Source organism: Amblyraja radiata, chromosome 13, assembly GCF_010909765.2.
Source record: "Amblyraja radiata isolate CabotCenter1 chromosome 13, sAmbRad1.1.pri, whole genome shotgun sequence".
In the NCBI taxonomy this organism is placed as follows: domain Eukaryota; kingdom Metazoa; phylum Chordata; class Chondrichthyes; order Rajiformes; family Rajidae; genus Amblyraja; species Amblyraja radiata.
The window spans coordinates 20,266,590-20,280,516 of record NC_045968.1 but is presented as its reverse complement, the minus strand read 5'-3'; the positions used below and the strand labels follow the sequence as shown (position 1 = coordinate 20,280,516).

Genomic DNA, 13,927 nt, shown 5'->3' with positions numbered 1-13,927 from the left:
TCCGTGTTGACAGTCTTTGTGCGGATGTGATGAGATTCATCGTCCTGCCTGACAGCCCCATGCCGTGTAGTGGGTCTTTCAGACTCTACAAATCAACAAATCCATAGTCTTATGGCATGGGTGACTGCCCCCCCCCCCCCCAGTTACTGGATGGATTAATAAATTCGGGCTATGTCCAATAATGGAACATGGTTCTAACACCATCCCCTGTATGACCGAATACCACGGTTGAGTAGGCCAATCGGGTACTATGAGAATCCCAGATGCCGAATATTGTTGAATTTTCCTTTGTACCCGATTGATGAGGCAGAATGGGGGAAAAGCATAAAAAACGCCATTTCCCCCAATGCAGAGAGAAAGCATCTGTAGCTTCTGCCCCAGGGTCTGGTTCCCAGGACACATACCTTGGTAATTGGTGATTCAACCTGGACGCAAAAATATCAATATCTGGTCTACCATATTTTGCTGTAATTTCAGCAAATACATTTTTATTTAACATACATTCCGTGCTTTCATTAAATTTGCGTGACCTGGTGTCTGCCACTGAATTTAGCTTACCTGGTAGGTATGTTGCCGATATCCAAATGTTTCTTTGGATACACCATTTTGTAATACCATAGACGGGTTGTCAATAATGATGGGGTTGGAGCAATACCTAATGCTATGTTCCCACCACTGTAGTTCAATTATAGCTTCCGTAGGCAGCTCCATAGGTCTATCAAAATGACCTTTGTTAAATTTGAGTGCTCTAATTTTTGCTCTTTGCAAATTTTGATAATGTAATGGCCCAAAATGTGTGGCCGGGAATGTAGCCACAATCTTCCCAATTATCCGGCCTACCCGTCTAATGGAGGGTCTGTTGGTGTTAAGAAGCTCGCTGCAATCCTCCTGTAGGGCTGCGGCTTTATCTATTGGTAAAGTTACTAACATATTGACCATGTTAATGGTGAATCCTAGATAATCCATATTAGTTTCTGGTATCAATTTACACTTAACTACCGTCTGTGTTCCCCGCTGATGGGTACTGTATAGTATGCCTCTTTTAAGTCAATGCTTGCCATATAGAAAACCAGCTGATACTAATTCTTTAGCAGTGATAAAGGTATCCATCTTAAAATGAACATATTGAACGAATGTGTTTAGGGTTGAAAGGTCAATGATAATCCTGCAACCCCCATCTTTTTTATTTTTAATAAATATGTTTGATACAAATTTTAATTGTTCATGAGTAGTATGCTCAATCACACCTTTTGTATACAATCGTTGTAGCTCCATGTGGGCTTTAGATTGTTCGGTTTTTGTAAGGACGAAATGCCTTTCTGGTGTATGTTGTACTGGGGGGTTATTGGGATGAGTAAATTCTATCAGATAACCCTGAATACTGCTTAGAACATACGAGTCTGTAGTGATTTTACACCATCCGTCATTGTAGTATTGCAACCTCCCTCCCACCGTCGTGGGTCCCTTTTTTACAAAAGAACCACACCCACCTACCTCCATGGTTACTGGTGGTTGTATTATTTTCTTTGTTTTTTGAAAAAAGGGGGTTTTGTTTTTATTCGTGTTCGTGGTGTACTGGAGGTTGAGGCTTCCGCATCTTCCAGGGTGGCCGTCCCTGGCCATACCCTAAAAGAAAGCTGCTGCGGGTTATATTGGGTTCTGGCACTGCCACTGATATAAGCCACACTTTTCGGTCTTCCATGTGGCTGGTACCGTGATCCAAAATAAGCCTTTGCGCTGGTTTTGATGAGCCCCAGTGTCTTGGCTTCCCCAAACAAAAGGGTTGGGGTTTTAACGGCTCTTTGTTTGCAAATTGTTGCATATTTAGGATCCAGTGCTGGCTGAATAGCAGCCCTCCGCATGCTATTCAGCTCATATTGTACATTACAGAACAGGGCTAGTGCGTCTTGGTGGCCTTTAGTTTGCTCTGTTTTGTCCAGGGTGCGGATGTAAGCTGTGATCCCTGCCGTAAGCCCCTTTAAGGCTTTCTGGATTTTGAGATCATGGTTCCTGATGTCCCTCCCCATATGCTTCCAAATGCATTGGTTGACACTGGGGATTTGTAATGCATCACAGTTACCAGGTGGCAGATGTCTGGCCAGTGTCTCTGTGAATATTTGTTGTTGGAGTTGATGGCCAGACATGTAATTAATACTGGCTGCCATCCTGGAATCCAAGTCTGCCCCTGTTTGACTTGGTTTGAAGTAATCAGCCACCATGTCCAGCAGTGTATGTTTTTCTGCAGATTCAGGATCATGGGAAGCTGTGTGATCAGGGTCTGGCCCATCAGGGTCCTGCCCACTCTCCTCCGAAGAGGTCGAGATTTCAGGGGGTCCCTCACGGGGTACCCATATGGGGCTTGCCTGCCCACTGTGGCTAGTCTCCACATTCATGGGACTGCCACTGTGAAGGAGCTCCTCCAGCAGCTCCTTTAGACGGTCTCTACGTTGAGCTGCACTTGCTATTTTTGGCTGCTCCCATTCCTGCAGCCTTTCAGCAGTGTGCTGCTCTTCTCTGTATCCCCGCTGTTCCCGTCCCCGGTACTCACGGGTGCTGGTTTGCGGGCTTTCCTCGTCCCGCCGCTGGCCACACCGGTCCTGACTGTCGGTCCACGTCTGTTCCCGGTCAGCTGTTTCTCCTGGCTGCTCCGTATGCAGCCACTCATAGCGGGTTTGTTCCGTCTCCCGCACCCGTTCAGCCCTGGTCCGATATTGATACCGGCTGGTCGCCCGCTGCTGCTCCAAGTCGGGCTTTTCTAGATGGTGCGTTTTAGTTTGAACTTTGCCTCCCGGCCGGTGAGTAAGTTTCGTCGGTGCCAGAATTATTTCTGGCACAGCTGATTCCTCTACCGAGGCATCTAGAGCCGACGGCTGCTGTCTCTGCCGTTCATCCACGTTTACAACGCGTTTCTCGGGCAGCTTTTTAGCAGACCGCTTCCTTTTTACTCTGTCCATTTTGCTGTGAATAAAAATGCAGAGTCCTTACCTGCCTTTTGCTGGTCCTTTTTTCCTTCTCCCGTTACTGGGGGACGTCCTCTACCCTTCTGTTGACTCGTGCAATGCGTGTAGCGATATGACACGCATGCGTTGGAAGCGGGTTCTTCACGTAGTCACTCACGTGACTCCGAAGTAAAATCATAGTTTGATGTAGCCACTTGTTTTGCTCCCTTAGCTGAGATCTGTTTCTGGACTTCACTTTGGATTTCCTATTAAGAGTTAGTCCAGCTTCTAGATAAAACATTAATGTCTGAGAACATTCTGGTGTTTGGGGTAGTTGTGGCAGATATTAGAAGAGGCCCTCATGTACATTTTGTTTATTAGTAATTTAATGGTCTAGAGAATGTTAAGAGTGCTTAATTGTCACATGTTCTGGGGCTAGAACAATGAAATTCTTACTTGCAGCAGATTTACAAGCACATTAACCACAATGACACAATGAATACATATCCAATAAATTATCAGTTATTCTAGGTAAACTAGACCATGCAAGCCAAAGTACGAAGAGCAACCATAGTAGTCTGTAGGTGTCTGGTGCTGAGATGAGGTTGTGGCGAGAGCTGTTGGGAAGAAGCTGTTTTTCATCCTGGAGGCAATGGTTCCCACGATTCTGTACCGTCTTTCTGATGATGGCAACAAGAATGTGACTAGGGTGATGTGGGTCTTTGATGATATCAGATGGCTTCCTTCGTTAAGCAGTGCTTTGAGATTTGACTGGCCAGGTACAGTCTCATATCATCCACTCATCAATTGAACAGGCGGGAACAATGATCATTGTGAATTTGTGTTTGGAACAATCTCTTGGTTCATTTGCAAAATCAATCAAATGGGAAAAGTCAATGGAAAGATCATTTTGTGGCATTGTGGTGAAGTGGCAATGAAAAAACTAAAATGCATCAGAACTTAGTTTCTCTGCCAAGAAGTGGCAGCCTGGCTTGAAGTGAAAGTACTGTAGGCTAATTAAATTATAATTATATCCATAACAGGAGGGGACTTTGGTTTTAATTGAAGGATAAGGAACAAAAATATTAATAAAAAATAAAACAAACATCATGATGCTGGAAATCTGAAATGCAAACAGATGATGCTGGAAACAATGAGCAGGTCAGCCAGCATCTGTGGAAAGAGAAATAAACACCTTGGATCTGAAATGGGAAGGAGTGAAAAAGTTGCTGGAAGTTGGGAAAGAATAGATAGGACAAAGCAAACACTCCATCTTCTCCCCTCACTGAGCAAAAGGTATAGCAGTGTGAGAACGCACACCTCCAGATTCAGGGACAGTTTCTTCCCAGCTGTTATCAGGCAACTGAACCATCCTACCACAACTAGAGAGCAGTCTTGAACTATTATCTACCTCATTGGTGACCCTCGGACTATCTTTGATTAGACATCACTTTATCTTGCACTAAATGTTATTCCCTTATCACGCATCTGAACACTGTGAATGGCTTGATTGTAATCATTTATTGTCTTTCTGCTTATTGGTTAGCACACAACAAAAGCTTTTCACTGTACGTCGGTACAAGTGATAATAAACTAACTGAACTGAACTAGATGGACAAAGCAACAGGTGAGGCTGGGTTTGCCATGGTGATAAGCAGCTGATAAAATCACTCGGTTGATAGTTAATTCTGAGTGACAAAAAGAAAAAAAACAAAAGGCTGAAATGCAGGTCAGAGTTGTAGGGAATGCCAAGCAGATCAGACAGTATCCGTGAAGAGAGAGTGAATGGGTTAACATTACAAGCTGATACATGCCTAGAAAGCAAGTAACCTGAAACTATTACATTCAATATTGAGTCCAAAGGGCCACACTGTGCACACATTGAAGATTAACTGCTATTCCTCCACCTTATGTTGCACGTTATTAGAACATTGCAGAAAGCCACAGTTATTCACTATGTGTCTGAATGAAAGTGTGATGGAGACTTAAAGTTACAGCCAACAGGAAGCTCACGGTTAACCCCATAGTTTGGTTTCTCCAATGCAGTGGAGCACCAAATGCCATTAGAGCAGAAAGAAGTGAAATTCAGTTTTTTCTGAAAGGACTGTTTCAGTCTCTCAATAGTGAGGAGGGAGGAGGTTAGAGATCTTTTTAGTTTTAGTTTTTAGTTTTAAAGATACAGCGCTGAAACAGCCCCCTAGGCCCACCGAGCCCACGCAGACTAGCGATCCCCGCACACTAACACTTTCCTAACACACTAGGGACAATTTACACATGGTGTGCTAATTAACCTACTTACCTGTTCATCTTTGGAGTGTGGGAGGAAACCGTGGATCTCGGTGAAAACCCACGGGGAGAACGTAGAAACTCCAGCACCCATAGTCAGGATTGAACCCTGGTCCCTAGCACTGAAAGCGCTGTAAGTCAGCAACTCTACCGCTGCACCACCGTGCCGCCCCCTTGCAATGCTCAGATCCCCTCTGCAAAGTCCTTCAATCTCACGGAAAGTAGTGCTACATCTGAGATAAAATGCATCCTCATGCATACAGTGTCTATTTCTCATCTGTCCTGACTACTCTTCCCTCTAATGAAATTTTCAAACATTAGTGAAAGAAGGCATTTCATGTTCAATAAAGAACGTTATTCTCTGGTGGGATTAATTATCAGACAGAATCCAGTCAAATGGATCAAATAAGTTCAGTACTTTAAGTCATTGGTAGAAATTGAAGTGTGGGAATGGCAAGTCCAAATGATAACAGGATATTTAAATAATACCGCTTTATTTATCAGCATTTATTAAGCTTAGATACAATCATAGAGTTGTACAGAAGGGAAATAGACCCTTCGGCCCACTTGTCCGTGCCGACCAAGATGCCCCATCTAAGCAAGTCACATTTGCTTATGATTGGCCCATATTCCTCGCAACTTTTCCTATCCTAAATGCTGTTATAGTACCTGCCTCAACTACCTCTTCTGGTAGTTTGTTCCATATACCCACCACTTGCTGAGTTAAAAGGTTGCCCCTAAGGTTCCAATTAAATCTTGCCCCTCTCACCTTAAAGTTATGTCCTCTGGTTCTTGATTCCCCTACGTTAGGTAAAAGACTATGTGCTTTTACCCTATCTATTCTTCGCATGATTTCATTTATCTCTATAAGATCATCCGACAACCTCCTGTATTCCAAGGAATAATGTTGTTGTCTGCCAATCTTTTCTTATATTTAAGGCCATTAAGTCCTGGCAACATCTTCATGAATCCTTTCTGCACTATTTCCAGATTAATGACACACTTCCTATATCAGGGTGACAAAATCTGAACACAATACTCCTAATGCAACCTCACCAACATCTTGTACAACTGTAATGTACCAAAATCCTTCTCTACCACCTTATCTATCCATAACGCCAATTTCAGGGAACTATGTACCTGTGTAGATACGCAAGGGTTTGGGTACTTTGGAAATGGCAGGTGTCTGTGAGAAAGTGGGCTTCACAGATAGTGACAATACATTGCAAGGTGCTGGGGACCCATGTGACCTTACTGGCTCCACTGTGTCTGGAACTCTGAAGAAGCCCCAGGAAGCTTCTGCTCATGTGACCCACCTGTTGCCACTAAGTCTGGGTTCCTCAAGGGTTTTCTTTCTGTTTCAGTGCACTGACACTTAATGCATGCTTGTGATTGGTTAGGGGAGTGTTATGCTTCTACTTTGTTTCAGTGCCTTCCCGCCGGTACCCGTGATTGGTCCAGAGGGGTGGCCCTACTAAAGATGTTTCTTTATGCACTGAAGATGTTTCTACTTTGTTTCCATGTGTTAAAGATGTTCCTTTGTATTGTTCTGTGATTGGGCAAAGGAATTGCCACTCCATGTATTTTATCGACGATTGGTTTGTGGGGGTCGCCCCCCCCTTGTACTTTTGTGCCGTTAGTGTCTAGGGATATAAAGATGATCTGTTCGTTGGGGTGTTGTCTCTCTTTCTGTTCTGTCTACGCGAGGCTGTCATAGGCTTGAGTGAGTGGAGCAGAAGTTGAATAAAAGGGCTTGGATTCCATTGCTTGACTCAGTGTTTTACTGACCCAGACTCGAGGTGGTAGAAGAACTGGAATTAACACCTGTACTCCTGGAACATTGCTCTACCACAGTCTTCAGCAGCCTACCATTCACTATGAAGGTCCTGCTGTGGTTTGACTTCAACAAAATGTGACGCCTTGTATTTATCTGCATTAAACTCCATTAGCCATTCCTCCGCCAACTTGCTCAGTTGAACAAGGCCCTGCTGGAATTTTCAATAACCATCTTCAATGTCCCGATGAACCCATGAAATCAATAAAGCAAATGTATCCACTGTTTACTTGTCACTGCTTCATGATAATTGTATGCAGAAATGATCCGTACTCAAAATTATGAATATATAATTTATTGAATCATAAAATGAATACAGCAAAGAGTGAGAATAAATAGCTGAATTTTTCTATTTAGGGAATACACTCTTTGTGAGACATTAAAAAGAGTGGGATTGAAGATCAGCTTAATATTTCAGCATCCTTTCCCTTATGCAAAGTCTGGACCATTATGCAACCTGTTTTGAAAATAAATAATTCTACCTGTTCTGGAAAAAAGTAAGTTAACTTGGCATAAATTAGTTTTCGCTACCTGACAGTGAAGCCTTTTTGAATGGGAATATTATAAAATGTCACTGCTTGGTGAGGTATGAGCAGGCTGGGACTCTATTCCTTGGAGGATGAAGGGTCATCTTATAGACGTGTATAAAATCGTTAGAGGAATAGATCGGGCAGACGCACAGAGTCTCTTGGCCAAAGTAGAGGAATTGAGATGCAGAGGACTTGAAATAATTTGAAATAATTTAATTGCCACACAACCAAGGTCGGTGGTATTTGGGTTGCCAGCAGCGGTACAATAATAAAGAACACAACCACAATAAAAATTTTACACAAACATCCACCACAGCATTCATCACTGTGGTGGAAGGCACAGAGCTTGGCCAGTCCTCCTCCATTTTACTTCAGTTTAACTTGAAGCGGGAAAGATTTAATAAGAATCTGAGGGGTATCTTCTTCACACAAAGGTTGGTTGGTGTATGGAACGAGCTGCCAGAGGACGTAGTTGAGGCAAGGATCATTGCAATGTTTAAGAAACAATTAGACAGGTGCATGGATAGGACATGTTTAGAGGGATCTGGGCCAAACGCAGGCAGGTGGGACTAGTGTAGATGTTGGTTGGTGTGGGAAAGATGGGCCGAAGTGCCTGTTTCCACACTGTATAACTCTATGACTGTGTGTACGTTAGCTAAAATGATTTAAAGGAAAACAACATTGGTACATTAGACTGTATGTAAATATGTAAGAATAACAGCACTTTGTAAATCCCCTAAGCTAAAATGGAAGTTAGTACACTTATATTGGGGAGGTCCATCTTGGCTTAAGGTTTCAAGATCTGCCATCATATTGATGTATAAGAATTCAGGAGACCCGATAGGAAAATTATGTGTGGGTGGGCGAGAGATCTGACTCTTATCAGTGAGAAAGTACCAATTATAGATTTGATCAGTTACCATGTCACAGCATGAATTTTAAAAAATGATTCAGGCCCTTCAGCCTACTGAGTCTGCGCTGACTAGCGATCACCTCATACACTAGCGCTATCCTTCACGCTATCAAAGGACAATTGATCATTTTACTGAAGCCAATTAACCTCCAAACTGTACGTCTTTGGAGTGTGGGAGGAAACCGGAGCACCTGGAGAAAGTCCACGTGGTCACAGGGAGAACATACAAACTCTGCACAGACAGCACCCATAGTCAGGATCGAACCCGGGTATCTGGTGCTGCAAAACAGCAGCTCTACTGCTGTGCCACTGTGTGACTGTACCGCCCTTACAAAGGTGGCGGTGAAGAAGCAGTGTGTGGTAGAGCTCAAACAACAAGGAGAAGATCAGATTTGAATAAGGCTTGTTCATAATTTAAGGCATGTATGGAGACCTTGGTTCCATGTTTGATTTTTTCAAGGTAATGTGTAAAATATGACAAAGCAGAATATTAAGTAGAAAAGATTTTCTTGAAAACTTCCTCCGCTCCATAGTTGGTAAAGATATCCTCTTTACTTCCATAAAATAAGCATCATCTTCATCCTCTGTTCTTTTTCGATGAGCTTTCTCAAATTTTCAATCACCTTTTCATTTTTTGGATCTGAGCAGACGCGTTTGCCCCTAACAAAGAATCTGAAATGAGACAAATCATAATCGTCATAATCATACTCTATTATCCAAATATGTTTTGCAACATACGAGGAATTTGATTTACCAACAAGACACACAAAATACATTTTAACATAAACATCCACCACAGTGACTCCTCCACATTCGTCACTGTGATGGAAGGTGAAAAAAAAGTTCAATCTGTTCCCTTCTTTGTGCTCCCATGGTCGGGGGCCTCGAGCCATCCGTTCCAGTGCATATGCTGAGAGAATGGAGCGGCTGGGCTTGTACACTCTGGAGTTTAGAAGGATGAGAGGGTGATCTTATTGAAACATATAAGGGTTTGGACACGCTAGAGGCAGGCAACATGTTACCGATGTTGGGGGATCCAGAACCAAGGGCCACAGTTTAAGAATAAGGGGTAAGCCATTTAGAACGGAGGCGAGGAAACACTTTTTCTCACAGAGTGGTGAGTCTGTGGAATTCTCTGCCTCAGAGGGCGGAGGAGGCCGGTTCTCTGGAGAGCTAGATAGGGCTCTTAAAGATAGCGGAGTCAGGGGATATGGGGAGAAGGCAGGAACAGGGTACTGATTGGGGATGATCAGCCATGATCGCATTGAATGGTGGTGCTGGCTCGAAGGGCCGAATGGCCTACTCCTGCACCTATTGTCTATTAACGGGACTATTGACTGCTCCCATAGCCAGCAGTCGGGCCCTCCGCGTCGGGGCGATCAAGCTCCCGCATTGGGGGATCTCAACTCCCTGCGTCGGGTGATCGGACCCTGGGTCGGGGCTAGTCGAACCTCCTGTGACTTTGGAGCTTCCCGACATCCGCCTCTACCCGAGACTGTGAGCTCCTCAATGGTGAAATCCGCAGGCCGCGGTTGGGACGTCGATCCCACGGAGGGGCTCAAAGTCAGTTTCGAGCAAGACCTCCAGCTCCATGATGTTAGGCCGCAGAGCGACCGGAGATACGATCCGGAAAACAATCGCATCCCCGGCAAGGTAAGAGATTGAAAACAAGTTTCCCCCTCCCCCTTCCCCTCCCCCTCCCCCTCCCCCTCCCTCTCCCTCACCCCCACCCCCCACATAAAACAAACCAGAGAACATTAACACAAACTTTTAAAACACAATAAAAATAACAAAAAAGACTAAAAGACAGACAGACCCGGTGGAATGAGCTTTACATTCGGAAACAACTATATACGCATCAAGCATAATAATGACATACAAATTTAGGGTCCAGTGCAAGGCAGAATTTTATTAAAAAGAAAGAATAGAGGACCAGAGGATGTTGGTTTAAGGTGAGGGGAAAAGATTTAATAGGAATCTGAGGGCTAACTTTTTCACGCAAAGGGTGGTGGATGTATGGAACAAGCTGCCGGGGGGGGGGGGGGGGGGGGGGGGGGGGGGTGGTAGTTGAAGCAGGGACTATCCCAACATTTAAGAAGCAGTTAGACAGATACATGGGCAGGGCAGGGTTGGAGGGATATGAACCAAATGCTGTCAGATGGGACTAGTGTAGCTGGGACATGTTGGTTGGTGTGGGCAAGTTGGGCTGAAGGGCCAGTTTCCACACTGTATCACTCAATTACTCTATGACATTAAAATATGTGCAGGCTGAGTTTGAGCAGCAGATTTTGCTCTCCTGTTGATTTGGGAATAAGAAGAGGGAGAGGAAGAAGAGGAAGAAGAAGAAGACAAAGAAGACGAAGAGGAGAGGAAGGAGAGGAGGAAGTAGAGGGAGATGAGGAAGAGGAAGAGGAACAAGAAGAGAAACAAGAAGGAGAGGAGGAAGAGGAAGACGACTTACATCACAGCCTCAATCCTGCATTGGCCATTAATTGCTTGCATTTCATATCTTTGGATATTTTTGAAGACAGGGATTCGTGTCGAATACCTCATACAGCAGCTGGTCAGTACGCGAGTAGGAGCTAGGAAAATAAAGAAAAAGTTATTTATTTACAGCTTTTGGGAATAAATGGAGAGAAATTATGCCTAGAAACTAAGGACAAGTTTAAGGGGATGAATGTTGTTTTCTACATGCTGCAAATAAAGATCTTACATGAACAATAACTATATTAACACAGATCACAGCTAATAGGGCTCGTCACTGGTTAAAATTGCCTTTCTTCAATGTAAACTAATGCATTCACAGCACAGAAAAGATGAAATATGTCATAGCCACAGTAGGAAGTATAATAAGACTCAAGTATATTAGCGGAGAATAAAGGTTTGTTTAAATAGCACAGATGATCTTATTCTTGGCCATTTGTATTTGCACTTGAGTTGCTTTCCAATAAATATTACTCACATAATTGAACTGGTTTTTATTTCAATGAATATTAGTATAGATTCACTGCTGTTATTTTTATTGCTACCTTATTGATATATTATCACTAATTACAAAGTTCACAATTTGTTTTGGGCTCATCTTTAACGGACATCTTTTAAAGTTAGTGTAGCACAGGTGAAGGTAAAGCAGAGGAACTGATGGTAATACAATGATGGTAATACAATGAATGAATCACCTGGACAAAATTAACTTGAGAAGACAAGCACATTGGAATATCAAATACATCATGTTGGTTATGGTTCTAGGTCACATGGTCGTCTAGTTGCAACATGCACTGGTGTTTTGTAGTGCCTCTTTGTAATAAGAATTGAAGACAGTGATAACCATTTCTGCTTTGGTCAATACGATAGACGGAGCGCAATGAAACTTGATAGTCCTGTACTAGGCTGGTGCTATGTTAATAGGTTTGTAGGTAAAACAGACTAAATAAACGTTTAGCACTTTTCCAGAAGAAAATTCAATATCAAAGTGGTTCTTGGAGAATATTTTGGTTTAGAATAAGAGTGAAGTATCAAGATGTGAATTAATGAATTAATTTAATTCAATGAATTAATGTGTCCTATGCACCAAATATGAATGAGAACAATGAGATTTTTACTTGATGTAAGTTTACGGGCAAATTAGACACATTAGACACTACTATCTACCTCATCACGGACCTTCGGATTATCTTTGATCGGACTTTACTGGCTTTACCCTGCACTAAATGTTATTCCCTTATCATGTATCTGTACACTGCAAATGGCTCGATTGTAATCATGTATTGTCTTTCCACTGGCTGGCTAGCATGCAACAAAAGCTTTTCACTGTACCTCATTACACGTGACAATAAACTGAACAGAAACTGAGTCACAACAACAAGCCTAGATAATATTAGGCCATAATAGTGCAAAAAACAAAGCACATGGAGCAACCATAGTAGGGCAAAGTCTGTAGTAGTTCAGTACAGATAAAGTAGTTGAGGTAGAGTTGTAGGTAGGGTGGTTCAAGAAACTGATAGTTCATGGGGAAAAAGCTGTTCTTGAACCTGTGGACAACAGGCTCCTGTACCTTCTCTCCAATGGTAGCAGTGCGAAGAGTGCGTAGTATTGAAAAAAGTAACAAGGAGTTACAACCCTCTCCAAACAATCATAATTATGTTTTATATGAAAGCTAAATACTGAGTAATGTCCACACAATCATTTTGGTAAAAATGTTGTTCCTATGAACTACATTTTCCTCCTGGTTTATCACTTATTATGATACAGAAGGAGGTGAATTGGTCCATTGGATCTGTGCCAATATGTAGCGAAACAATCACGTCAAGACCATTTTTTCATCTTATTATCCCACAATTTTCTAATACATGCTCATCAATTCCCCTTGAATTCTTTTGCCTTTTATGTACATGAAGGGCAATTTACAGTTAAAGCCTATTAATCTACGTATGTATTTGTGAGAAAAAACCAGAGCACCCAGGGGAAACCCCTTCTGGTCATACAGTGAATAAAACATGCAAACTCCACGCAGAGAGCAGATGAAGCTTGGACCAAACCCGCATTACTGGAGCTGTGAGGCAGCATCAGTAACGGCTGAACAACTGCATTTATTCCAAAATTGTGTCAATCACAGAAATACAATTACAAATAGGAAAATACAGCTAAATATAAAACAAGACTGAAAGAGAGTCTGGATCTGTGGAGAAATAAAGTAAGGCTTGCTGCTTCATTTAAAATCATCCGCTATTTATTTACAGATGGGTTCAGAACAATGTTCTAAATGGTTTGTGCTAAGTATTGAAAAATAGCAACCAATTACAGTCAACGACAAGCAATCTTTGGACTTTATAAGTTGCTCTACAATTACTACTTAGGGGACAGTTTTAAAAAAAAGTAAAAATAAGTAGAATGTGCAACAAACACATAGTAAAGTATTGCTCTCACCTCCGGCCACATTGAAGTTGACAACGCCGAGACAAATCAACACCACAAAAACTTGTTTCATTTTCTTTGAATTGTGTTGCTCACTGCTGCAATGATGTTAAAGAATAGAGTGTATTTGGATCGTAGCTTATATATATATGCCCTCTGAGATGATCAACTTCCTTTCTACTCTGGGGGAAGAAGTAGTGGGGAAATTGATTTGGTGCCTCTGTGGAAATTATGATGAGACCATTAGATTTGTCAAACCTTCTTATTCCTAATCGTAGTGGTACCCTTAACATTTCCATTCACAAAATAGTAGTGACATTATGGCCATTACAGACTGGTTGTGTGGGTGGGTGGGTGTGCAAATCTCTTTTATTTTAGAAATAATGTCGATTGTTCATGCTTGCATTAATTTCTTGATAAACTGTGGTTTACTGTGTCAATGCATCTTAATATATCTTCCTGCCTCATCTAAACCACAGAACTGACTCCAAAGAATTAGGGCCGAAGGGCC

General features: G+C 42.5%; 1 protein-coding gene across 1 annotated transcript; it reads right to left on the bottom strand.

Moving 5' to 3' along the window:
- Positions 1–8,546: 8,546 nt before the first annotated feature.
- LOC116980171 (C-C motif chemokine 17-like) lies at positions 8,547–13,537 on the bottom strand. Its single transcript, XM_033032277.1, has 3 exons — positions 13,429–13,537; positions 10,964–11,084; positions 8,547–9,174 (listed from the first exon to the last, which is right to left on the bottom strand). The coding sequence occupies exons 1-3, from the start codon at positions 13,487–13,489 to the stop codon at positions 9,054–9,056; spliced, it is 303 nt and encodes a 100-aa protein (XP_032888168.1). The 5' UTR covers positions 13,490–13,537; the 3' UTR covers positions 8,547–9,053.
- Between the last annotated feature and the right edge of the window lie 390 nt (positions 13,538–13,927).